This window comes from Lonchura striata, chromosome 3 (assembly GCF_050655825.1).
Source record: "Lonchura striata isolate lonStrDom1 chromosome 3, ASM5065582v1, whole genome shotgun sequence".
Taxonomy (NCBI): domain Eukaryota; kingdom Metazoa; phylum Chordata; class Aves; order Passeriformes; family Estrildidae; genus Lonchura; species Lonchura striata.
In genome coordinates this window covers 97,945,092-97,971,164 of record NC_140705.1, presented here as the reverse complement: position 1 = coordinate 97,971,164, position 26,073 = coordinate 97,945,092, and the positions used below count along the sequence as shown (strand labels likewise).

Here is a 26,073-nt window from a genome sequence, read left to right as displayed (position 1 = left end):
ATCATCACTCTTGGCATTTGTTTAGTGATTTCCTCTGACAAATCAGTCTTCAGCAGCAGCAGCTCCCCAGTCAAGCACAGACACCCAATGCTGCTGCTGAGAAACAAAGCAGCAGCAGCAGCTCAAGGCACTGATGAGACTGGCACCATACTTTTCAAAGGTTGTGCCAACTTCTGTCAGGCTAAAACGCGTGTGAAACCGAGATGTGTCTGTTCTCAGAAGCACTAGGGAATGTTTTAGAAAAAGCCCTTGGTTCCATCCCTTTGTTGTCTCGGCAATCTGATCCAGAACCCTCCTTAACATGCAGGATAAAGGGCAAATAAAGGAGCAGGGTTCGCTTTATTCTGGGTGTTCTGCCTGCTCAATTGTGGCTGGTTCCAGGCAGTGGTTTTCGGGCTGCCGGGGGTTTTGCCAGCTGGCTCTGATCCCAAAGGCTGGCAGCGGACCTGCAGCCCCCCTGGTGCTGTGGCTCCCCCTGCCAGCACAGTAGGGGCAGCTTGGACATCAACCACAAAAGGGGCGCTCGCCCACCCGTAGGTAAAATACAGCGGGCTGGATTACTTTGTATTGAGGATGTAGTTTTGTCTTGCTTAGAAGCTACGGGGTTATTTTCCACCGTGTAGCTGCCTCGCTGTAATGCAAGCACATTCTCCCGGTAAATCACTGTGCTGTGCGGGCGGAGCACTGCCGGACTCCTGCGCAGCAGCACCCACGGAGCTCGGGGGGTCCTTCCCACGCAGTTTCCTCAGAGGGGCATGGAGAGGGAGGCGCCCATCCCTTCTCTCCGGCCTCCAGCCGTAGCACATGAGGGGATGCTCCAAAGCCGCCTCGGGGGAAGTTCAGGTTGGGTATTAGGGAAACTCCTCAAGGAGAGTGGGAATCCTGCATGGGAATCACAGAATCGATTTTTTCCCAATCCAATTAGGGTTGGATTTGGAGATCACCAGTCCAATCCCCCCTCCCAGGCAGGGTCACCTGGAGCAGGTGACACAGGAACGCGCTCAGGTGGGGGTCTGAATGACTCTCGAGAGGGAGACTCCACAACCTCCCTGGGCAGCTGTTCCAGTTCTCTGCCACCCCCAGCTTAAAAAATTCTCCCTCGAGTTGGCGAACTTCTCGTGTTTTAATCTACGGCTCTTGCTCCTCGTCCTGTCCCTAGGCACCGCCGAGATGAGCCGGACACCATCCCACCATCCCTCTGGCACCCGCCCGCGAACGGCTCCCCGGGCAAGGGGAGCGACCGCAGCCCTCAGGAGCCGCCGCGGCAGCACCGAGGCGCCGTTTCCCTCACTCCCTGCGGGAATGCCGGGGCGGGGCCGCCCGTGACGGCTGCGGAAGAGGCGTCACAGAGAGGCGGTACCGTCCCCCCGCGGAGGAAGGACGGGCTGCAAGATGGCGGCGCCGGAGGAGCGGCTCGTGTCGGAGGGCGAAGGCGGCGCCCCGGGCTCGGCGCGGCTCTCCCCGGCCCCGCTGCCGGAGGCCGCCGAGCCGCTGGCGCCCATGGAGCCGCCACCTCAGAGCAACACGCTCATGGGGCTGCCCATCGTGGCTATCGAGAGCATCCTCAGCTTCCTGTCCTACGATGAGACGAGCCAGCTGCGCTTGGTAGGGGCCGCGGAGGGGAGGCGGCGGGGCGGGGGCCCCGCTGCGGCCGGGACCGGGCTCAGCCCGCCGGGCTCAGCCCGCCCGGCTCGGGCAGGTGCGGGGGTGGCGGCGGCCCCGGCGCCCCCCGCCGGGCTGCTGCTCTCCCAGGGAAGGGGCTGGATGAGGTGGGGTGGGATCGAGCTTTATCCCTTCTTCGCTCTCCGTGTGCGCTTCCATACACGTATTCCTAAAGCTCTTTATACCTGTATATGTCTCTTACTTCTTTCATTTCTTTCACGCTCTGTGAGAAAGCACCGGGCTGCTGGCAGCTGATTTCTCCTAGTGACTGGTTGGGGTGGGTAGTCTATTGTGTCTCATACGTGTGTTTATTTTTGCTTATAGGGCTTAAGCCTACAAGTGTAGGAGGTGGTGAGCCTGCTGCTCCAAGAATCTTCCCCTATCTAGAAATGTGGGTCAAAAAAAGAAGATGTTTAAAAAAAAAAGACTGCTTGCTTCTTGCAGTCTTAGTGGATTTGTAATTAATAAGATATAGTGTCTGCACCTCTGAACTTGATAATGCCAAAAAACCCCGCAGCTGACAGTGAGGAGATCAATGTATATCAATATTTAACTGCCTGCATAAGCAGCCTGATGTAAACTATGTCATATTATGATAAGCTGCTGTCTTACTGAATCTCTTACGAGGTTGTAAATGGAATAATAGGGAATTAATGCACAGCTTATGTAACTCTTAGTAAATGTGCATGCACTGTACCGTTTCTATTTTAAGAACTCTATTAGTCTAAACTGGATAATATTACAAGTGTATTTATGCAGGAAATTGGACTGTGTCTTGGATCAGCAACCTGAAGTGTTGCATCCTGACTGTAACTTAAACCAAAAGCTCTTCAAGCAGAAAATCTGTTCTCATTTATACTACCCCAAGCATACCAGTTCCTGAATATTTCTAGAGTGTGCTGTCAGGCCCCTGAAGAATTCAGCTTCTTCTGTGAGAGTAGTGGATCTGTAAAAAAGATGCGGTACTTGAGAACCACAGAACAGCCTGAGCCACGAGTCCAACTCCAGGCCCTGCACAGGACATCCCCAAGATCACAGGTGGTACTTGCAGTTTGACCATGGGGAAGGGAAGTATCTTGCGTGCTGTTTGGATATGCCACGTTTCAGGCTCAGAATTGCAACGCCAGGCATAGCCCGTGGCTGCAGCTTTCCCAGTGCATCTTATGAATGGTAGTGCTGTGGGAACTCTCACAAGTCTGCAGAAGGCTTTTTCTTTCTCTAGCTCTAAGTGTTTGTAATGCTCTGTTGGCAGTGAAGGTGAGAGTAGCAAAGGTGAGGATGTCAGGACTAAACCAGCTGTTTAACTCTCACTGGAGCTTAGGAAGTCAAATGTGACACTTTTATGCTCTCTTGTATAGCACTTCCAAGTTCCTTTTTCTAGAAGAGGACTGCCCTTTTCAGAACTTTCAAAAATATGCAAAACCAGACTTGATAAATACCAACTTTAAAACATATGTAGAACAATACTGGGCGTAAAAGGAAAGAAACTATTCAGTTGGTCTTTCCCTACTTTGAGTTTTGGAGTCAGTGGCAGCCAAGAAAAGTAATCTCCATCAAATTCCCAACTATTCCTTTAAGTACATCAGAAGGCATTATGAGCATTCTTGTGAGAAGAAAGTAGCCTTTTGTTAACCAGAAGTAATGTAAAGAATCAGAGCCTTTCTGGTTTGAGCCCATAAGCTTGATCAGCTGGGTCTTTCAGATGGCTGTTCAGAGCTGAAGGTGTTCTTTTGACAGCTCACTGAGAGGCAGACACTGAATGTTCTTCATAGCTCCAGGTGCTGTTGTCAGAGAATTAAGGTAGCCTTTAAAAATAGCAGTTCCCAGGCATAAATTCATAATGAAATTTCATTACTTTGGGATTTTTAAAGGTGGCAAGTAGCCTTTGGAAAGACCTTGCACAAACAGTACATTTTTGTTTTCTGTGAGGACTGACTTGAGCTGCTTATCAAAGATGAATGAATGTATCTTATAGTAAGTAGTATTGTGCTAAAGATACATTGCAGGAGCACATTAATTGAGTGACAGATATTAAATTGCTCTGATCTCGTGCATATTAGAAACATGCCCAAAAGCAGGTTCATTACCCCTTAGAATGTGGGATTCCATGGGATAAAGCATCTTGAGGAAGGCAGGAAAATCCAGGACAACAATCAACGTAAACAAAGTCTTATCATACATGTTTAGACAAAAAAAAAAAAGTGCATTCCCTAAACCAATAATTTTGATGCATTTTCTGGATCCCAGCATGGAAGGAATGGATGTCTTAATGTGCTTTTTATTTTGGATGACCTTAGCTCAGTGATCCATAAGAAATAAAGTCTCTGAATTGAGCTGGATTTAGATCTACAGTGTATACAAAACAACAGACTGAGGAGTTGGCTGGGTAGGAGGACATAGAACACCAGAATGTTTTCAGATTGAAATGGAGATAGGAATGTGCATTGTTTATGTGGAGCATAATGAGGAGCATAATCTCAGGCATAAGATCCAGAAGTCTTTTTCTGTCATCAAAGGATGAGGTAAAGAACATTTCCTGCTTGTGATGATTGCCATCAGGCAAGCCAAGACCATGGGCCCCTCATTGTGCAAAAAGCACTTGCTTTCCTGAGTATAATGCTTTCTGCTATTCCTGGGGTTACTGCGTGTGAAAGCATGAATGAAGCACCTACAGGTTAAGCAGTGAAGTAGATCCAAGGAGCAGAGATTAAACAATAGGTATTCAGAGAGCAGTCCTGTCTGAAATGAGGGGAACCTTGAGCCCTCAAACTTTTGTTCAGACAAAGTGAATGAGAGGAAAAAGCAGCAGCATTTTGCTTTCAGCCCTTTTGAGTATTTATTTAATCTACTTCCTCTGATGATCCCCATGAGAGAAACACAGAAAACCCCAAAGATGCCAATGTCTGAAGCTGTAATGCTCTGGACGAGCCTATTGTGCATGCTGAGAGGGAAGCTCACTATCTTCCAGCTTTTGAAGGCTCCTTTTACAGGGACATTTTTAGTGACTTTAGAAGCTTTGAAAATTTTACCTCAGTGGGATAATAATGAAATTCTTAAATTCCAGTTTATTTTTCAGTCATGTGTCTGAGCTTGGAAAGGCACTTCCATTCAGGCTATTACTACAACAAGCATGATTAAAATCACACAGCCCACACCTCCTTCCATGAACACTCTGAGAAAATTTTCTTGGATTCTGACACATGTCAGAATTACATTGATTCTGTAGCAAACTTGTGCTTATTTCCCGCACAGCACAAGTAAGGACTGATAGCCCTTGGACAGCATGGCTTTAATATTCCCAGTTTCAGTCTGTATTTAATATTCCCAATTTCAGTCTGTATTTACAGGCATTTCTATTTTAAAGTTTCTTGATGAAGTTATAAGCATTTTGCCACTTTTTTTACCCTAAAAAAGGCATTTTATGGAACATGGTGCCAGTGTACTATCTAAGAAAAATAACATGTATCGAATCTAAATACTCTAGGATATTTTATATTTGTTTTGGAATTGGTTATCTGGTAGTGAAGCTTAGAAGAAATAAAACATGCTTTTAAAGGAAGTTCGTAGTTTGTGTCAGTTTGTTTACAAATGAAGTGGAAAATTAATTTATAGGATCATAGAAAGCTGTTATCACATAAAAGTCAGTACATGAAGAAGCAACCTCTTTCTGCTTTTTTACACGGATTTGGAATACCTTTCTAACCCTGAAATTTGAGTACAGGGTCTGGTTGGACTTGACCTTTGAGGAAACACAGCCTCTTTTAGCTCTGTGACTAAAATAATAAAATATTCACCAAAATTGCACATACAAGGATAAGGAAATGAAACTTAAGATCTGTTGAATAGGTAATATCAAACTGTCTTGGACTGCTATGGACACCTAAAAGTGTAATGATGCTACTTTGTGTATGACTGACTGTGCAGTCTAGAAGAGATATATTGTTCTTATAAATCCAGATGCTCTATGGTTTATGTAGTGAACCTTCTGAGAATTATGAGATGATTGGTAACATAAGTTGGAAACAGTTTTGATTTCTGGTGGTCCCGGCGTTTGGGTTCTAGACTGATTATTGGCTAAATATGGGTAACGTTGACAAATTGGAGCAAATAATCCTTCATGCGGTGTAGGGCAGGAAGAGGAGGAAGGTTAAAAACCCCAGTGTGGTTCGTGCGGTGGGCTGCAGCTCCCTGGGGCCTCTGCCGGCAGATGTCACTGTGCGCCAGGTTAAAGCCTCTCGCCGCCTCCGAGCGCGGAGCTGAGCGTGGCTGGCGATGTTTTCCTCTGGTGCCCGGTCACTGCGGAGCTGACGCAGCCCTGTGCAGGTCCCAGTTCCTGCTTCAGGGATTCGGTGCCACTAGAGCTGCGAGAAGGCTGCAAAGCCTTGGCTCAAAAACGATTTAAATCCGTGCACCCCTGGAGCTACGAGCTCAGGGAAGATCGATTTCCTCCTTCCTGTAGGAAGGGCCAGCATTTTTCATTATACACAGGAGATGATTTAACTGGATCACTGAATGTGGGGCAGAGTGTGCTGAGACTCTCCCTCTGCCGTTTGCCTGTCTGATCCTTCTTTGTTAACCAGAAAGATCTCACACCAAGGAGCACAGACAGATCCAGAGTCACTGCTTAATGGTCTGACCACACAGATCTGTCTGAAAGTGGTCAGTTCTCACAGAACTTGGGACACAAAGCAGAACTTCTTTCTTTTTATACAGAAGGCATTACACAAAGTAATTGCAGGTTTTTTTGGGAGAGGTGAGAATCTACTTCCTCAAGGTATAAACTTACATAGACTTTAAAGTTATGAAATGATGAGTCTATGGAGGAAAGGAGTGTTTATTAAAAAAAAAGTGTATTTATTGGCAAGTGGGGTCACTGTGGGAGCTGTGGACTTTAGTACCTAAAAAATCCCAACAAAACCAAAACTATTTTAAAGAGCAGCTACCCTTGCATCTTCAGAATTGAATAGCAACTGCTTTAAACTTTTGTATGAGTTGGCTTTGTCCTGTAACTGGTAACTTTGTGAAGGTTTAACTTTAGTAGTTTAATATATCTTCTGTAGCTCTTTGTGACCCTTCTTCCTAAATCTGTGGTGCAATAAACCCCTGAGACTATTGCTGTCCAACAGCAAATAAAGGAATAATTTAAACAAAGGAGAAAATACTTTCTTATACAAAAAGGAAAATCTTGTTCCATGTCCAATGTTTTCCATGTGTTTTTAAATTTAATTGTGGTTGACTTCAGAAACATGAGCCTTAAACACTGGAGGAAAACCACCATGATTTCTTGTCTTTAAAGGTTTCTATTTTTGAGACTACAAAATATTTCATCTACCAGAATCAACCTGGAGACCATGCTAAAATCCAGGCTTTGGCATTTGCAATTTCCATTAAAATCAGAGGAATTCAGCCTACTGTCTCTTGTTAGGCAAAATCAACAGATTTATTTGTGAACTGTGTGAAACATAGCTGCTCCTTTTTGGAGTATCATGATCTTTGGTGGAGATGGGGATGTCTTAATCTCAACTGCAGTTTTTGCTTGTTGAAATTGAGCAAAAAACAGTAAGAGAATCTTTTGCTACCTGGCAAGTAGGGATAAGATAAAAGTGACTTGTGGCCTTAATTGAGCCTTAAGATTTCTTTTTACTTAAATACAGGTTTGTAAGCGAATGGACTTGGTTTGCCAGAGAATGTTAAATCAGGGATTTCTGAAAGTGGAAAGATACCACAACTTGTGTCAAAAGCAAGTTAAAGCTCAACTTCCAAGGTATGTACCAGTTAAAAACTGGAATTAAATTTAATTGTGTTAGATTCATTTAAACAGACTATTGAAAAGGAATTCCTTTCTGGCTAATTCTCTTATAGATCTTGAAAATTTGAGTTACATTTGCCTTTTTTTTTTTTTTTTCTTTAATTCCTAAAAGCACCTTGTGGTGTGAAAAGTGTGTCTGGTGTTTCAAACAGAGAAGTCTGGGTTCTGTATTACTCTTCTGGCAAATCAAACAAGGATTCCTGGGAATGAATAAATGCCATTCCTTTTCAAGACCAACTGCCTTCACTGATGATTTATCAAATATACTGCTTGAAAAAAAGAGCAAAGTTTTTAATTGGCAAGGATTAAATGGGAACAAGGAAGAGGGATTTGACATGTGAGCATTACTGGGAACTGGTTTCTCACTAAAGCAATGTCTTTCTTCCTCTTCCATTGAATAAATGTAGGTGCTGCTGTGTCCTAACAGATTTCCCAGTGAGAGTGAAAAAACTAAATGCTACTTAGCATAGCAATCCTTTACCAAAAAGTGTTTCTATCTCAACCTAAATGTCGTAGTAGTTCTTCACTACATAAACTTCACTACTAATATATTACATTTATTATTTCAATTGCATTGAAGTACCGACCATATGAGTGAGTGGGATAAATATATTCACTCTGACTCAGTGTCTCCTGCTAGTTAGTATTGCAGTCTTCTTCTTAAATAGTCCTCAATTACATACAAAATTTATGGAGCACATATGTATTGTAATTATATAGAGAACAAATTTTGTCTAAGAAAGTGTAGTATGCTGTTACTAGCTGGGTCTCAGTCAGTATCTGTTGTTTCTGTGAAGACAAATGTTAGTGGTTTTAGGGGTGAAATGAAATTGACAAATGTTACAGTTCAATTTTTTAAATCAGTGTCACCTTGTGGTCTGTTTTCCAGACGGGAGTCAGAAAGGAGAAACCATTCATTAGCTCGCCATGCAGACATCCTCGCTGCTGTGGAAACGAGACTCTCTCTTCTAAATATGACTTTCATGAAGTATGTGGATTCCAATCTTTGTTGCTTCATACCTGGAAAGGTAAAATGCAGACCATATTATGTGAATATTTATCTATATTTAAAAAATAGGATTGTGTAACTTAACCTAGCACAGCTGGGAAAAATTGATATTGTGTGTATATATATATATATATACACACTTGTAAATAAACCTACAAACCAGTACTATGTTTTACCAGGCAGTCTGAAATGAATAAACCAGGCTGTATTTAAATATTAATTATTTTAAATTAGATTTCTATTTGCCCTTAGGTTCTCTCTTGATTCTGATGTTTGACTTGTGATATACTCATCTTCTACAACCTTTTAGAAAGAAACACGTGATCAGGCCATCTGAAGATGTAGTAATTTAGTTTACACATAATACTAAGTACTCAGTCAATCATGAGTCATGATTTTAGGCACCTTCTTAAGGGTTTGAGTACTTCAGGTTAATTGAATTAAGATATTCAGTATGTCAAAACACTGTTCAGTATCACAGTGGATGGTATATTTTTTGTACAGTAGGTGGAATTAGTTTTATATGTAAAGTGTGTTAAATGGGAGCATTACTGAACAGTCCTGGTGTTTTAGAATACCAGCCCAGCATTAAATATAAATTATGTAGGCAAGATGTACATTGGAGATACCGATGTTTTATAAGCTGTGAAATCACCAGTGCACAGGGGAATTGACAAAATCCTGCTCAGAGGAAGACTGGTACAGCTCAGGGATTAAATGAGATCAGTGAACATTATCCTAATGCTCTAGTCATTGATCTTCCCATGTAGGGTTTGGATATGTTGGTGTTACTTTTTTTGTGGGCAGAGAACTGAATTGCAGTGAGATGAATAGAAAAGTTATCTCTTGGATTCTGGGGAAGCATGCAGGCATTTATGCATACACTGGTAGGATAAACTGTGGTGTGGAATGTATTCTTGTCTTGAAGAAATAACTATTTATGTACATTCTTGTTTATTTGATATTTAATTCATTTTAAATTATATTCTTATTTGAATTTACATTATATTTTTAATATACCATGTATTTTTAAAAAATTAATGAAGTCAAATTAATTTAAGTCCCTGATAGTTACATGGTAGATGAGATATTAAAAAAAAAATGTTGCTTTACTGTTCTGAAGAGTAGAGGGAAATGTAGTACTCATCCTAGACCAGGGGTGTGCAGGACTTGGGCAGGTGAGCTTGATTTTCCTTGTGGGCACCAACTTGTAAGTACTGTGATTTTATTTTGATACAACTGGTAAAAAGTTGGTGGTGATTTTTTTTTTTTTTAACTATTTACTTAGTGTGTGAGATTGCTAGCGCTCCTGCTCTCTCAGCAGTTACCAGTTCACCCATTAATTAATATGTTGGTCAATCAGATTCAAGGCTTAGTGTTCACTTACAGTCTGTGGTTTCCGTCCCACCTACTTTGCTTCCCTCAGGAAATTTCACCATAGAACTGCCAGGAAGTGAATTTGTGTTAGAATATGCAAATCCTGGTTTGAGGTTCAGCATTCTGTGTGATAGCAGAGCACTGCTGCAAGGTTTCATATTCATGTTGTTGCTAACAGGATATAAAATGGGTGAAATTGGAGCAGTCATTTGTTGTTTGTTGCTTGATGAGAAACTTAGGTCTTGTCTCGCTTTTGGGACTTTTTAGCTAAGCTTCCTTTAGCAGAACAGAAGGTGCAACTGTATTGCAAGGTCCTGATGTGTGTTCTTCAAACATCCTTAATCCTGTGCAAAATACCTGTATGGCTTTGGCTAAGAGACCAGCACTCCTCTCTTGACCTGCCTCAGATTTTAAGGAAATGATCATGCTCTGCTGAGTATAGATTATGTAACTTGCAAACCAACTATGGCTGTACTTCAAATTTCACCCAGTGAGCATTATTTCATGACTTTGAAGAGAGCTGTTGTGATACATTAAATGAATAGCTTCTCTGAAATATCATTAGCAACACTTCAAAAAGCTGATCTGGAACTAAAACACACAGTGGTGTGCAACTGTTATGTGGTAAAAACCCCCTGAATATGCCTGAATTCCTAGAACAAACTGAAATAATCTTGCCTTTATCAGAAAATCCTAATTCTTCTTAAATGTTTTAGGTAATAGATGAAATTTATCGAGTGCTAAGATATGTAAACTCTACAAGAGCTCCTCAGAGAGCTCATGAAGTTCTTCAAGAACTAAGGGACATTTCCTCCATGGCTATGGAATATTTTGATGAGAAGATTGTTCCAATACTGAAAAGAAAGATGCCTGGGTCAGATGTATCGGGACGTCTAATAGGAACTGCCCCAGGTATTAATTCCAACGTATAGTTAAGTTTTATTTAGTTGTTCTTTAAAAAATCACAGCACTGTATGTTTTCTAAGCTCCCTCCCTTAAATGGGAGCTTTATTACATAAATATTGATGATACTTGTTTCTTAAGAATACTAACTGAAATTCATTTGCTTTGAAATTTAAGGAGCCTTTGTACCACTAAAAGAACAGTCACTTGAATGTATATTAGAATTATGTATAGTGTGTATGTGTTAAACAAATGCTTTTGTGCCACCAATGAATGAGACTATCACTGCATTTGATTGAAATTTGGCACATGAGATGACAACTCGATGCCTTTTATTTTTAGAACAAGTTGCAAATGAATTTGCCTAAGCTGTAGTAGTACATAGAGGGCTGGAATGAGTTTTTTTTTACTTTACTGGAGTTACTATTTTATGCACTAACAAGCAAAATAGTTACAGGTAATAGTGAAAAGTCAATTAAATTAACAGTCTGTAAATAACCTATTAAACTGATCCTTCAAATACTCTGTCAGACTTTCCAGAACTTATGTGAACCAAACTCTAAGGTAGTTGCCTCTTGGCTGAAGTTATCGTAATGGTAAAAGGCAAAAGATTGGTAAAATTGTAGAATTTTCAGTATAGACGATATGTTCACATTTTAGGAACTGTGAAATTTAACTCTCTAGAAGGATAACTTAGTAAAAATTGGGGGAAAAAATACTCTTAAGCAAAAACAATACGCCTAACTGCAGATGGTTTTGTTTCTTGTATGTCCTGTCTATCCTTTTAGCCATAAGTGTGTATGCCACCTTTAGCATATCCTGCTAATTGTACTTTAACTTTTATAATTATATACCTTTTTTAAAATTATATATGGGTTAATTTTTTAAAAATTATATGTATTAGTATATACTGAGCCTATCAGCTGAGGAAGTATTGCCGAAATCTACCGCTGATAGCAATCAACTTTTCAAGGCCAAGGTTTTGTAGTGCATAAAATGCCTCTCTCATGTTGAGGGAAGGGCATAACCTCTCCAATAGCAGCCCCTTAGTGTCACATAATGGTAGCTGTGCTGGCATCCTAATGGAAAAAAAGGAGGAAAATGAGGATGACTGTTCCAGACTTTTCTGTCTGTAGAGCACTTAAGTTGCACCTTAATTACACAGCATTGCTAGAAGAATATATAGATAGAAAAAGTGATAGATATCTTTTATGGCAGAAAAAGTGAAAGAAATTATACAGTAGCTGTTAGTCTCCTTGATTTGCAGGAACTTTATTAGAATCAGCAGTTCCAAGCTCAGATTCCAGTATGGTTTTAGTGCTTAGGAGGAGTGATTCTAAAGAAGCATGGAAAATAAATTCCTTTCTTCTAAAATGTAAGTTATACTGAAATACCTTGTTAAGTTCCAAACTACAAACTTGTAGAACTTTAGCTGTCTGCAGCCAAGACAGTAGAATTTTGCTCGTCTAATGAAAGATATTTATTCAGTCTTAATTATTCCATATTAAGTAATTTAGAGGTGTTTTGTGGGATTTTGTCTTAACATCTGTAACACTAAGTCTAGGTGACAACACAGTAGTTCTACACAGTTTTTGATACAGCAAAAGGAGGGGGGCTCATATACAGGAAATGAATTAGGAACTTTTCCAGACTACTGAAAAGCTGTAAGTATTTTAAATTAAACTGGTTGTGCTCTGAGATTACAACGTGTTCTTGTTAGACACTTAAGTGGCTGTAAATCTGCTTGCCTGTTCACATGACTTGCAATGGGTATTCAGATTCATGTGTGGGAAGTAGGGATAAGCAAAATATGAACACTGGACACCGTTTCTACCCGTAAGTTGCAGAGTATTAATCACAGTTCTCTCTGAAGTTCCAGGGCCTTCTGCAGCGCTGACAACAATGCAGCTGTTCTCCAAGCAAAGCCCTTCCAGGCAGGAAGTCACCAAGCTGCAGCAGCAGGTGAAAGCCAACGGCACGGGCCTGACGGCGCTAAAGCGGGAGATCTCGGAGCTGCGCGTCAAAGTGCAGGAGCAGCAGAAGCAGCTCCAGGATCAAGACCAGAAACTGCTTGAGCAGACCCAAATCATTGGGGAACAGAACGCCCGCTTGGCCGAGCTGGAGCGCAAGCTGCGAGAGGTGATGGAGAGCACAGTAGGGAATTCTTCAGGTTCCGGCTCAAATGAACAATCTCCCAGGAAACGGAGGAAGGCGGTGGATTCCACAGACTGTCCTAGGAAATCTAAACGCCTTCGGAACAGAAAATAACTGGGGAGGAAATGGCGCCTTCAGGAGGATACACTGCTCTAATAGCCCATGCAGGCCTGCTTGTTTGGATACTGTGACCAGCTTCATGGCGTCATTTAGGCTGCTGGCTCTTCAGAACACCACTTAGACTTGAACAGTGATTTTCTTTCATTGACTTTTCCCCTGCTTTCTATATGGGTGGGCCTAATGCACAGAATCTTTAAGATTTGCAATAGCTACATACTAACCAGACCTGCTCTGTTATGTTTTGACAGGTGCAGATGTGCACCCTTTTTTTCCGTGCAGATGTGTTTTAAAGTAAACTTATTTGTGTTTATGCATATGTTCACATGAAATCTTAAATAAATTGTCTTAACTGACTTAATGGTTAAGAGTAAAATCAGATGTCCTGTTCACTTGAAGGAAAGATCCGCTTTTAAAACCGTGTTTTTGAGAACTTGACCTTTTTTGTTACAAGTGACCTTGTCTGGAATGTCTGAAAAGTAGTTAATACTTTTTGGGGTTCTCTGTAATGAGTAAAACTGACTTCCTAAGCTACAGTATTGGCTATATATTTTTATAAACTTCCATGGAAGGGTCTTCTATCCAGTCTTCACATGCACACACCCTGGTTCTAGGTCTTGGGAGCCATATTCTACATTTGCATGAATAGATGCATGTACAGCTTAGTCAGCCTGCCAAAAGCACTTGCCTTGAAACTGTTCCAAACTCTGGGAGAGAGCACAGAGACCTATCAAGCAATTCTTTGTTCCTCAGCCATAACTCAGTCTCTGCTTTCAGCACAGCGGCTTCCTTGCAGCGAGGTGTTCTGGGGAGGTGAGCGACAGAAGCGTTTGAGCCCGGGCTGTGTGGCTGCCACCCGCCCTGCCTGGAAGGCAGGGATTTACTGTTAGCCAAAGCTGGAGGATGGAGAGGCTGCCTGTGCATCACTTGGGTCTGAACACCTACAAACTGTCCCTGGAGTCACCAAGCTCTGGGGACATCATTTGAGTGAAATGCTGTATTATGGTAAAACTTAAAACTATTTTATGTGTCTGTGTCGGGGTTGGGGTGGAAATTTCTCTGTAACACTGATGACAATATTCTAAGCTTTCCTTATCCTAAAAGGTAAATCACTTCAGACAGAGCTTTAATTTCTTTTGCACTTCTGTTTTGAGCTTGTAACTGGAAAAGCATGTCTTGCACTGTTCAGTCTCTCTGGTCACTTTAACCACCTCAGAGTTGTGTACAGTGATTATTCCCCCCCCGCCATCTGTATATTTTTGGAACCTTATACAAATACCATTGTCCTTGGTTTTGTTTTAATGTACTAAACTATGTAGCTTTATAATTTGACTTATGTTTTCTTTTTTTAACCAGCTGCTGCTTTGTCTTTTAGTGGTTCTGAATTCAAGTGGGTATGGCACTGAAAATGCAAATGCTGCATTTGTAGCTGTTCACAATCTTGATATTACTGCTGTGGGTTAAAGTGCAGTTTCATTTTGCATGGCTGTCAGCATAACCTAGTGGCTGTATTTAAAGCACCAAAAAAAATCAGAAGCTGTCTGGTCAGATATTATATAATCAGATGTTATATAATCAAACTGAAATTTTTCCTGAAACTTCAGCTACAATTTTTACTCCTAAACACAGTAGTTCGTACCAGAAGTATCATTACATATTTGACAGACATTTAGCTTTCAAATAAACTTCTCGAGTAGTTTGACTTCTTTTCAAAAAAAAAAGGGGCATTTTTCTAAAGCATCAAGGAAATTATAAAAGGCTATCTGGGAGCAGATTTAAACTGTTGAAGCAGCATTTGCCTGTTCTGGTTTAAACAGCTCAGATGTTTTTTACAGCTAAATCTATCTTGGAGACAGATACCTGATATCAGCTTAAAAATACTGGCATATAAGCATAACTTTTGAAATGTTTTTAAAATGTTTTGAGTCAAAGAGTCAGCATGATAGCTGGAATCAGTGTGTGATACAAATTCAGTGAATGGTTATTTGTGATAAAAAAATCCTGTAATGGACTAATTACCAGCTACTTGTGTTTTAATACTTCCAAACAAGTATAAACTTGTGGTTTTCATTTACTGAAAAGGTTTATTCATACATTTTGGATATTTTCTACTCCAATTTCTTTATTAATTTATAGAATATGCAGACAATTTCTCCTCCCCACCATCCCAGTGCACAAATCGTTTCAGGTCACTCCAGAGTAGCATTTCTGGATGTGTTGGGGAATCTAGCTGTTAGTAAACTGATCTGGAAAACAACAGCCAATTGTTATGGGAAATGTTCTCTGGGAACAGTGCCAGCTTGGAATCTTCAGCTCAAGGAAGTGTCATGTGCTCCAGGATTGCAGGTGCATCCTGCTCCTCCATGTGCTGACAGTGAAATGAAGTGAGGCCCATGAACCTTAAGGGGTAGAGGGGACGGCTACAAGGCAGCTCTGGGAAATTCCACAATAAAGGTACACCTTTAGTGTTTTCTATTTCATACCCCAGAGAGGGAGACATCAGATGGCTCTTGGCTGGAATGTATACCAGAAAAATATAGAAAAAGCCAGAATGAAGTAATTGTTTGGACAAAATAGCTGGAACGTTGATTTCTGACACCATATTGTCCCTTGTTAAAAGGATGAATTTTACAATATATGAATCACCTGAAGTAAAACTAAACCTCTTTTCACTCTCAATGCCTGTGTACATTTATATGAGTTGGTTATCAGCCTCGAAGTAGTGTTGTAGTGATTACTGATTGTATCATCTGTTCGAGGGAGAGCCTTAAACCAGTGAGACTGACATGTAGTTTGCAAAATTACATGAGAAATTGATTTATTTGCAGCCGCTGTTCAGTTTTAGTAATCAAGGGCTGAAACTGAAAGAAAGGCCAGAGCTGCCAGGGAATGCAATTTTAAGTGTCTTATATTTAGTTTCTTGAAATAACTTAAAACTACTGAGGCCAACTTTACTGCTTTTCTAAAAATAGCACTTGCTTAGAAACTGCTTTTCGTTTCATAGTAGTGTTGGGGATTTTTTTTTTTTTTTACAAATTTGTGTACCTAGTGAGCATGGTGAAAATGACATCAAAAGGTACCATAGTGGTACTTTTTTGAGGGAAAAGCTGTTTGCGACAAGATCTTGCTTCCCAAACTGAACAGCTTCTGTGTAAGTACAGTATGTAAGGACCCTCCAAATCTGGGCTAGTGGATGTAACAGCTAGAAGTGCTGAAGGAAGAAAGAGAACCTGCTTAACCAGATAAATTCCATAGATGAAAAAACAGATGGAAACAAATGGAACTTGGTCAGTTCCTGATACTCAGCATTGCATGTTAGTCACCGAATTCATTAATGCTACAAAGGATGCCTGTGTGTAACTTCTTAATGTAAAAGGTAAGACAGAACTGAACAGAAACTTAATTGCTCTTACTCAGAACTTCTAACAGTAAATTGCAGGGAGCACTAGGATTGCCAAAGGAAGTTTCAAAATCAAGAGTCTCTTGAAAATAGGATGATAGAGTATATAGTGGAATGTGTCTCAGCACAGGAGAGGATTCTCTGATTCTTTGGTGTTCCTGATGCTATTAAGAGGGTAACTAGCAAATTTCAGTGATTGTAACTTCATGAATCAGTAAATTCAGTTTGGACTATTTTACAGCAATATGTTTGCTAGTTGTGAACTGTTCTGTTTGACTCAAGTTGCATTTCTGTGCTACTTTACACTGTACCTGGGCCGGGTCGCTTGTCTATGTGTTCTCCACTCCTGCAGTTCTCCTGCCTGGATCTCACCTTTCCCATTCTAAGGATGCAGTCCTGGCTTTGGTTCACATGTAAATGAACATTCCAGGATTTTTGTTTAAGCTTTGTGCAGCTGAAGACAGTAGATACTGGATCTCACTGTCTCTGGAATGGAGAATGTCAGATACAAAAACTGTTGGCTTGCTGAAGCCTAATTTGGCTGGATTTGTTACACAGACTGCTTAAGCCAGACTAATTAAACACAGTGATTAAACAGGAAAGACACTTTGCTCTCCAGTACACTTGGACAATTAAATTGTCCAAAGCTTTCCTATTTAATATATTGTTGTTGTTGTTTAAACCTTGTTTAACTGCTCTGGAATGTTTAGTTTATAAACCTAGGATCTTCTGTTTCATTGCCCCACTGAAATTCGTGACCATTTACAAACCTATGTATGTTTGTAGTGCTGTAAACCTGCCTGAACTCCTGATGTGCTGTCACTCCTCTAGTGCTCCTGCTGCCACACTCCTTTTGGCAGGGTCCTTCCCATGGATGAGGAGGTCTTTAGCACAATGATGGATAGCAGTGCTAATATTTGAACTCCAACCAGAAGGGAACGCTGTCAGAAATGTTATATGTGGTGTTTGGAGTGCAGCTGGGTGAAACACTTGTGACCCTGGCAATTCTGCAGTCAGCTGCTGCACTGGCAACCCCAAAGTTTCCTGGTTTATTGTGAAATGGTCACTGACCAAAAAGTAAACCTGGCAAGGTCACAGAGCCTTGATGAAATCTCAACATCTGCTTTGCCTCTTATGCTGCACCAGTCTTCACAGTCTGTACAGTTCAGCTTCTGTGACTGAGGAGTGAAAGGCTGAGCAAAACCTTTTCCATGTCTCACCTCCTTGCTGCGTTTTTCACTTCTAAATCCCAGCCTCACGTGCTCTAATTAAAATTCATGCAAACCAAACTATTCACAAAAGTGCTGTTTATAGCTCCTGTGCCTTTTCCACTGCTTCATGGAATTGCAGACATTTCCAAGTAGGGGTTGAATTTCCCCTCTAAGAGCCCTGCTGCATATGGGACTTCCAGTAGCTTGTAGGCATAAACCTTTTGTAGTCATTATTACTAACACATTTTAAGTCATGAATCATAACCTTGAGATACTAATACTACCTGAAGAGATAAGGCATAATTTACTTTGTGATAATAGCCTCCATTGTTTTTATCACTACTGCTGATTTAGATTAATTTGAGTGGATTTTTGATCTACTGATGTAGATTATTCTGAGTGGGCAACTAAAATTCCAAGCAAGCAGTAGTTCAACTTCTGCACAGGGTAATCTTTCTCACTGAACAGCCCACAGTCAGTGTTTTATGACAAATACATGCAATGACAGATTAAATGGAGGTAAGTTCTTACAGAGTAGTTTGTCAAAGAACTTCAAATATCGTACCACAAAAAGAGAAGGAAACAGACTTTGTTACAGGCGTTTGGAGTTGTAGTTCAGTACCTTTAGGCAGGGGCCTGTAAGCACAGGGTCAGACCAGGACAGCTCACGGGAGCGCAGGTTTAGGACGGCCTGATAGCTGCTCCTGTCCCGCTCTGACAGCTCCTCCTGTCCCTCTCTGGGGGCTGCTCCTGTCCCTCTCTGGGGGCTGCTCCTGTCCCTCCCTGGGGACTCCTCCTGTCCCTCTCTGGGGGTTCCTCCTGTCCCTCCCTGGGGGCTCCTCCTGTCCCTCTCTGGGGGTGTCTCCTGTCCCTCTCTGAGGGCTGCTCCTGTCCCTCTCTGGGGGCTCCTCCTGTCCCTCTCTGGGGGCTCCTCCTGTCCCTCTCTGGGGGTGTCTCCTGTCCCTCTCTGAGGGCTCCTCCTGTCCCACTCAGGGGGCTCCTCCTGTCCCTCTCTGGGGGCTGCTCCTGTCCCACTCAGGGGGCTCCTCCTGTCCCTCTGGGGGTGTCTCCTGTCCCTCTCTGAGGGCTCCTCCTGTCCCACTCAGGGGGCTCCTCCTGTCCCTCTCTGGGGGCTGCTCCTGTCCCACTCAGGGGGCTCCTCCTGTCCCTCTGGGGGTGTCTCCTGTCCCTCTCTGAGGGCTCCTCCTGTCCCACTCAGGGGGCTCCTCCTGTCCCTCTCTGGGGGCTGCTCCTGTCCCTCTCTGGGGGCTCCTCCTGTCCCTCTCTGGGGGCTGCTCCTGTCCCTCTCTGGGGGTGTCTCCTGTCCCTCTCTGGGGGCTGCTCCTGTCCCTCTCTGGGGGCTCCTCCTGTCCCTCTCTGAGGGCTGCTCCTGTCCCTCTCTGGGGGTGTCTCCTGTCCCTCTCTGAGGGCTCCTCCTGTCCCTCCCCGCGAGCCCCTCAGGGCGCGCCCCTCCCGCCCCGCCGGCAGGGGGCGCCGCCGCGGCGGGAGCGCGCCCAGCAGCCGCGGCGGCCAATAGGCGGCGAGGGCGGGTCGGGGGCGTGGCCGCGGGCCGCCTCCGCCGCGTATAAAGCGCGGTAGCGGCGATCCGCGCAGCGGGCGCGCAGCTGGCGGGGAGGTTTGGCGCTGCCGCCATGGGGAACACTGTGGCTAGAGAGGATTTCGAGTGGGTCTACACGGACCAGCCGCACGCCGACCGCCGCAAGGAGATCCTGGGTGAGGAGCCGCGGTGCCGCCGCGCGTTGCCGCCGGCTGCGCGGCGGAGCCGGGGGGCCGCGCACGGGCACCCCACAAGATGGCCGCCCTTGTCGGGGGGCGCCGGGCCCCGGAGCCTCCGGCGGGGGCCCGAGTCGGGCCGGGCCCGCGGAGGCGGGAGCCGCCGCCTTGGCGGCGCTGGCGGGGGAGGGGAAGGGAAGGAGCGGGGGAAGGAGGGGGAGGGCGGCCGCCCGCGGGGGCCGAGCCCGAGGCGGCGGCGGCGGCCTCGGCTGCCATCCCGAGCGGAGAACGGGAGCCGGGTCCCCGGGCCGCTCCCCGCCCTGCCCTGCCCTGCCCTGCCGGCGGTACGGCGGTGGCGGGGCCGCAGAGGGCACCGCGGCCGGGGGCGGCCGATAGCGGGGGCGAGTGCGGCGCTGACATCGGGGCTGAGCCTTCGTGCGCCCTTCGGAATTACGGGTGGGCTGTCGGCTCAGAGCCATTTCCTTCCTGAGGAGGCTGATGTGCTGCTGCTGCTTGCCATGTACGTGTCTAGTTGCCGAGCAACGTAAAGTGCTAAAATGATTCATTATAGCAGCAAATATCACTAGTGGAAAGGTTATGCGTTTTCGTTAACCTTTGCAGACAGCTCCTAATTGGGACAAAGGGAGGAAAAAGCTGTAATCTAATTGGGGTGGTTGGCTGTGAGGAGAGCTTTGAAATAACTTTTTTCATTTAATTTTTTCCCATCTAGCTAAACATCCAGAGATAAAAGCATTGATGAAGCCAGACTACAACCTGATCTGGGTGGTTGTGCTGATGGTTCTGGCGCAGTTGACTGCATTCTATCTGGTTAAAGACTTGGATTGGAAATGGGTGGTTTTCTGGGCTTACGTTTTTGGAAGCTGTATTAGTCACTCCATGACTCTGGCTATTCATGAGATCTCCCACAACAGTGCCTTTGGCAACAGCAAAGCCATGTGGAATCGATGGTTTGGAATATTTGCCAACCTCCCTCTTGGCCTCCCCTACTCCATATCCTTCAAGAGATACCATATGGATCATCATCGTTACTTAGGTGGTGACGGCATCGATGTGGATATTCCTACCAACTTCGAAGGCTGGTTTTTCTGCACCCCTTTTAGGAAGTTCATATGGATTGTTCTTCAGCCTTTTTTCTATGCTATTAGACCTCTCTGCATCAATCCTAAACCCATTACTCGACTTGAAATAATCAATTTATTGGCTCAGCTCACCTTTGATGTGGCAATATATTATTTATGGGGAGTCAAATCAATTTTTTACATGCTTGCTGGTTCAGTACTTGGTCTTGGGTTGCACCCAATTTCAGGACACTTCATAGCTGAACATTACATGTTTTTAAAAGGACATGAGACCTATTCCTACTATGGGCCACTTAATTTGCTCACTTTTAATGTTGGCTATCACAATGAACATCATGACTTCCCCAATATTCCTGGCAAGAGTCTTCCACTGGTAAGTTAACTTCTAAGGTTATGACTTTTTCTTAAATTAAGGCCCTCTTTAAATGAAAATAAGGTCAAACACGAACAGAAGAATGGAAACTGGGAGGTTAAAAACAAAAAAAAACCCCCACAGTTTAAACTGATTGATAAAGAAGGTAATTTAGCATTTTAGTGATAGCCTGAACAAGCTTCCACTTTGCTGCTGCTCAATCCTCTTCCATAAAAGGAGAGGGGAGGGAACGCATGTCTTAAGCTTTGTGCTAACTTTAGCTTTCTGTAATTACAGCCTATCTTCTGAATTCTTGTTTGTAAGTATGCAGAAAGCTAGTAAAAGGTTGCAGGTAACTCTGGAGATCTGTTATTTGTTATTGAAATGTTAAGGACAGTACTGTAACATGTGCTTATGCTTCAGTCTCTTCTATCGGGGACATCCTCTGGTGGGGGAGAAGAGAGGGTTTGAGGTACTGTTAATGTTTGTTGTACTGTTGACAAATATTTAATAACTGCACTAGTCTGCAGCACTTCAGTTTCCTCTAGCAAGAACCTTTGAACCCTAAATAAGTATCAGCTGTATGTTGGCAGTGTAGGACAGGCAGAATGAAGAGTTCGAGGCCAGGACTTAGACCTGTCATGCCTGCATGAGTAGCAGAGGTGAAGTTTCTCTTACTTCAACCTTTGCTTCTTACAGGCAGGAGTTTCTTTCTCACTGTATCCGTGCTTCCCCAGTGAAGCATGGTAGGCCATTAATTTTTCCAAGTATTTAATTCTAGGAGTAAATACCCAGTTCTGCTGCAGGACTCATAATCCATAGCTCTGATAAGAAAAAAAAACCCTTCTTTTGGAACAGTGAAGTTAATTTGATTGGATTTGACTCTGCTGTGTGCTAAAGATCCCCAAGTACTGAACACTTGATTCCTCAGAACTGGTGAGCTGAGGAGTTATTAGTGTTGAGTAAAAGTACATTGCCTGGTTGCACTATTCTGTAGGTATGCTATGGGTCAAAACAAGCTTTGCCTTCAAACCAGCCGTGTAAAGGTATAAACAAACCCATACCTTGGGTTTGTTTATATTTTGGGTTTGTTTGCTTATACAGATTCATACTATTCTTTGGACTAAAGCAATGGAATTTTGTGAAAAAGCCTTTATGTTCAAGGCTCTAAGTGGTTGGCCCTAAAAAGCAGTATGAACCTGCTGCTCTCAGTTTAGACAGCGGTCTAGTTAACATGTGCAACTGAGAACAGTCTTTGGAAGCAGCTTATATTAATTCTTTCAAGTTTGTCTTCAGAAACAAAATATTCCTCAGAAATGCCTTTTTTCTTCTGAGTACTGAGATTTGAAACTACATGTAAAATAGCTGTGTTAAACAGCTCTTCCTATAACTTAAAACATCCTTTTTACTGTTATTTGTATATCTAGGAGTCAGCACTGAACTGAGTCACACACTTTCAATAGCAACCAAACCACTTGCTTTGTGAGCTCCATCCTCCTGTAGGCAACACGGCGAAGGGACTTCAGAGAGTTAGCCGAGTTTGTTCTGGCAGCTCCAAAAACTTCACACCAGATTTACTTAATAACCAGGGAATTGCTTTTTCCTTCAAGGAACATTCACATTGTGGCATAAGTGGCCTTTCCTGTAGGATGTAACTTCTGGAATGAGACTTCCTGTGCTGTTACACATTACTACGTTACACATTGAGGGTTGTAAAGTTGTCACAACTGATGTTAATATAACCAGTAAATAAACCTCATATCTTTCCTCCAGGTGAAGAAAATAGCAGCTGAATACTATGACAACCTGCCCCAATATAACTCTTGGATAAAAGTACTGTATGACTTCGTGATGGATGACACAATCAGCCCATATTCACGCATGAAAAGGCAATTAAAGGGTGAAGTGAAGCAAGATTAAACTTCTGGCAACCAAAAAACTTTGAAATGTCTGCTTGCTTTAAAGTGGCTGGTATAAAAGTTTCCTGCTAAAGCTGTTCACCTGTGTCCTGAATTAAGATGTACAGCAACACAGCAATGCATCCTTAAGGATTTTGTAGCAGACTCCAAACAGCTATAACATTCCTCACAGTCCTCAGATTTGTTGGTTTAATGTGTCTCTGTTTGCCTAAGGATCAGTGTTATATGCATAATGCAAAATCACTTTGTTACAGAAATTACTTTGGTAGGTGTTAAATCTGTATAAAATGTCTGACTCATAACAGTTTAAAAGTTCTCAATGTATTATACTGCCCTCAACATGCTATTTAGATGACTAATTTTAAAATGCTGTACTTAAACTGTTAATTCTAAACTAACATGATTTGTTAACTTAAACATTCTGTTGAAAATGTTTCCGAACTGATGGTTGGAAGAACTAAATTTGCACAGAAACATTCAGTCTGCTTTTGTTTAAATATGTGTCATTTGAAGCAATGCTTTAAAGTTCCACCTTTTTTACTGAGAGTACCTTAAAGGAGCAATCTATCAGAATGAAACTGATAACTTTGAGATTGCTTCTGTGACTTCTTCATAGAAAAAAAAAAAAAAAAAAAGGTGGGGAATTCAAAGGTATTGCCAAACTCCAAGGGTCCCACCTACTGCGTGAGCTGCTTCTGTTGGCATGTAGTGTGAGCAGGTGGCATTTAGGTAACTTAATATACCTGATATGGGGTTTCATGTTGGAAAAATCTTGTTTAGAGAGTTTGTGGGTTTTTTGATCTTCGAAGAAAAGTTATTACCATGTTACTATGGCTTGAAATATAATTATTTACACTTGCTTGGAAATTTGGCTTTTATGGAAGTGTGAATGGATTGAACAGATACTATTTTAGCAAACAAGTCTAGCTACAACCACTGTCAATACTACCTATTAGCACATTAGTCATTTTTGTACACAGAAAGGTTGTTAAATAATCTTGTTTGGTTTTTTCCCCCTAAACCTACAGTACCCTCCATAAATACTTTCTTACATATTAAAATGTGGTAAGAGGTTGTGTTATCAAACTTCCTACCTAGGAAGTTTTTCATTGGGAACAGATAGACTTGCTGGACAGTGAAGAACCTTTCCCTACCTCAGCACAGTAGGTTTGCCTTATACCCTCTAATGCATTGATGATGGCTCTAAGCAGTCAAACGTGGCTACAAATCACCCTTAAATCTCAGATGGTGGCTCTGTGGTATGTTCTTCATTTATCTGAAAGATGGAGTCCGAGGAAGGTGGAAGTTGTAGCTGCTGTAACTCAATTTTAGGCGCCTTCAACTCCTGTATTTTGGGGTGTTTGTTGTTCATTTGTTTTTCGCTTGTTTTGAAAAGGTGAGTGCTTGAAAAGATTGTACTGGTACCTCTTAACTCGATCTTGACTGCGGTGCTTGTTTTAATGTGTGTTTAGTTTAAGCCTGGGCCCTTATCTGTGGCTAGGCAAGAGAAGTGGTATGAAAGTGTGCCAGCCACTTAGAGTGACTTCATTATGCCCACAACCTGGGAGGTAGCCAGTGTGTTGTTCAGAGTGGAGTGTAATGTCAAAATAGACTTTGTCCAGTATTTTTACATGTAATTAAAAAGCAAAGATTGAAATAATACTGGTGAATTTTTGATTGGTCCTCTTATGCTGAAGGACTTAAGCGTTAGAGAAATCTGGTATTTCTAAAGTAGATTTGAGACCTTTCTATTGAGTGGTGATATAGATGACCTGTAAAGAATAATTGTCTTTCCTCCCTACACAGAGGAAAACTTGGGTTGAAATACTTGTAAAGGCTTAAGAAGTTGCAAACCTTTTAAATTTCTTTTTAAGCCACTTTATATCCCTTTGTTTTTTTAAATTATCTTTGATGTTGATGATTTAGTCATATCTGGATGAAGGATGGAAAGTGTCTACAAAGTTTTATGGCTAAGAGCTAAAGTTAAGAAGTTCAGTTATCCTACATGAATATTTAAGATAAGCAGAGTTCAGAGTAAAAATTTTGTAGTTAGTCTTCATTACCTACTTCATGGAATTCCTGCTCTTAAGCAGGGCTGAAGTTGCCCTCTTTTCTTGTTTAAAATTGCAATTGTTGTGTACTGAATGGTGGAGAATTCTGAGGGAGATACCTGTGCTTGCCATAATCTTTCTGAAACATCTGCTGCTGCCTATGTGCTGGAGAACAATTTACTGTATTAGGCTAATCTGAGCCAGTGAGATTTAAGTTTGGATCTAAACAATGGTCTGATTCTTGCAAGCATTGGTAGCTACCCTTAATCATAGCATTCCTGTGTAATACATAAGAAGCTTTAGCAGCCAACTTCAGTAGTAAAAACTGCCAAAAGCAGATAACTTTAAAGGTAACCAGCATAGTTTCATCCCTAAAAAACAAGCATTTCTGAACCACTGGTGAAAGTAATTAGGACCAGCTGGCCCTAGTTAACTTGTTTGATGTATTCTAAATGAACAATGAATTTAAGTTTTATGGCATGGTGCGTACTGCAAAGGCATGATACAGAAATATGAAACACTAACATTTTTTTTTAAAAAACACATATAAACCATCTAGTTATTGTTTTAAGGACTTAAATAGTTTTCATTAATACAATGAAAACATACCTGGCAGAAAGCTGTTAGTATAATTTTTGAAACTTTTTATCTGAAAGTTGGAGGGAACTTCAACTTACTGGTGAAGAACAAATTAAACCTAAAGAGCATCAAGAACCCTGACAGTTAACCCAGTTGTTTTTTCCTAAATCTATTCAGATGGAATGAGTTAACTTTGATGTTTCTACATGTTTATCAGGGTTTGTTCCATTCAGTTTGTCAGTCTGGAAAACCTCCTTTATGTGAAGTCAGTCAGGAATTTTAACTGTCACCCAAGTATTTTAGTTGCAGTTAAATTGTGCAGAGCTCTGAATCTTCAGGACTTATAGAATAACCTGTACTACTCGGAATAAATGTCCTTGCATGGCTTTTAATGCTCCCTACCCCCAATTATCTGGAGCTGCTTAAGTGGAGTAAGTAATGCATCCTGGAATCTGATTGTGCTAAGCATTAGTTTTCCCACAGGACAGGCGTGGGTATAACTCCTCTTTCAGAACAACCCTTCCCTCTGGCATTCCTGATTTGCTGTTGAACCTGTCTGCTTCCAACACGAACGTGCTAAATGGGTGCATCTGTGTCTCATTTCAGAGTTCCATGTTTTAGACTCTGGGCAGGGCTTCCTCCCTGGAACCAGAGGTCAGTTGAAACAGTTGAGACTTCCAGCTGTGTGTTTTGGAA

General features: G+C 42.3%; 2 protein-coding genes across 4 annotated transcripts; both read left to right on the top strand.

The window, feature by feature from the left end:
• The first annotated feature begins 1,361 nt into the window (after positions 1–1,361).
• Positions 1,362–17,720, top strand: FBXO28 (F-box protein 28). Of its 2 annotated transcripts, XM_085575924.1 has the most exons (6): positions 1,362–1,605; positions 7,317–7,426; positions 8,361–8,499; positions 10,574–10,769; positions 12,028–12,135; positions 12,634–17,720. In XM_085575924.1, the coding sequence occupies exons 1-6, from the start codon at positions 1,393–1,395 to the stop codon at positions 13,026–13,028; spliced, it is 1,161 nt and encodes a 386-aa protein (XP_085432050.1). In that variant the 5' UTR covers positions 1,362–1,392; the 3' UTR covers positions 13,029–17,720. The 2 variants fall into 2 exon arrangements, with proteins under 2 accessions (XP_085432050.1, XP_021399985.1); XM_021544310.4 differs by lacking the exon at positions 12,028–12,135 and having other exon boundaries at positions 12,634–15,710.
• Positions 17,721–19,257: 1,537 nt separating this feature from the next.
• On the top strand, positions 19,258–23,614 carry DEGS1 (delta 4-desaturase, sphingolipid 1). Of its 2 annotated transcripts, none has more exons than XM_021552917.4 (3): positions 19,258–19,376; positions 20,107–20,849; positions 22,602–23,614. In XM_021552917.4, the coding sequence occupies exons 1-3, from the start codon at positions 19,295–19,297 to the stop codon at positions 22,746–22,748; spliced, it is 972 nt and encodes a 323-aa protein (XP_021408592.1). In that variant the 5' UTR covers positions 19,258–19,294; the 3' UTR covers positions 22,749–23,614. The 2 variants fall into 2 exon arrangements, with proteins under 2 accessions (XP_021408592.1, XP_021408593.1); XM_021552918.4 differs by lacking the exon at positions 19,258–19,376 and adding an exon at positions 19,675–19,896.
• Positions 23,615–26,073: the final 2,459 nt, after the last annotated feature.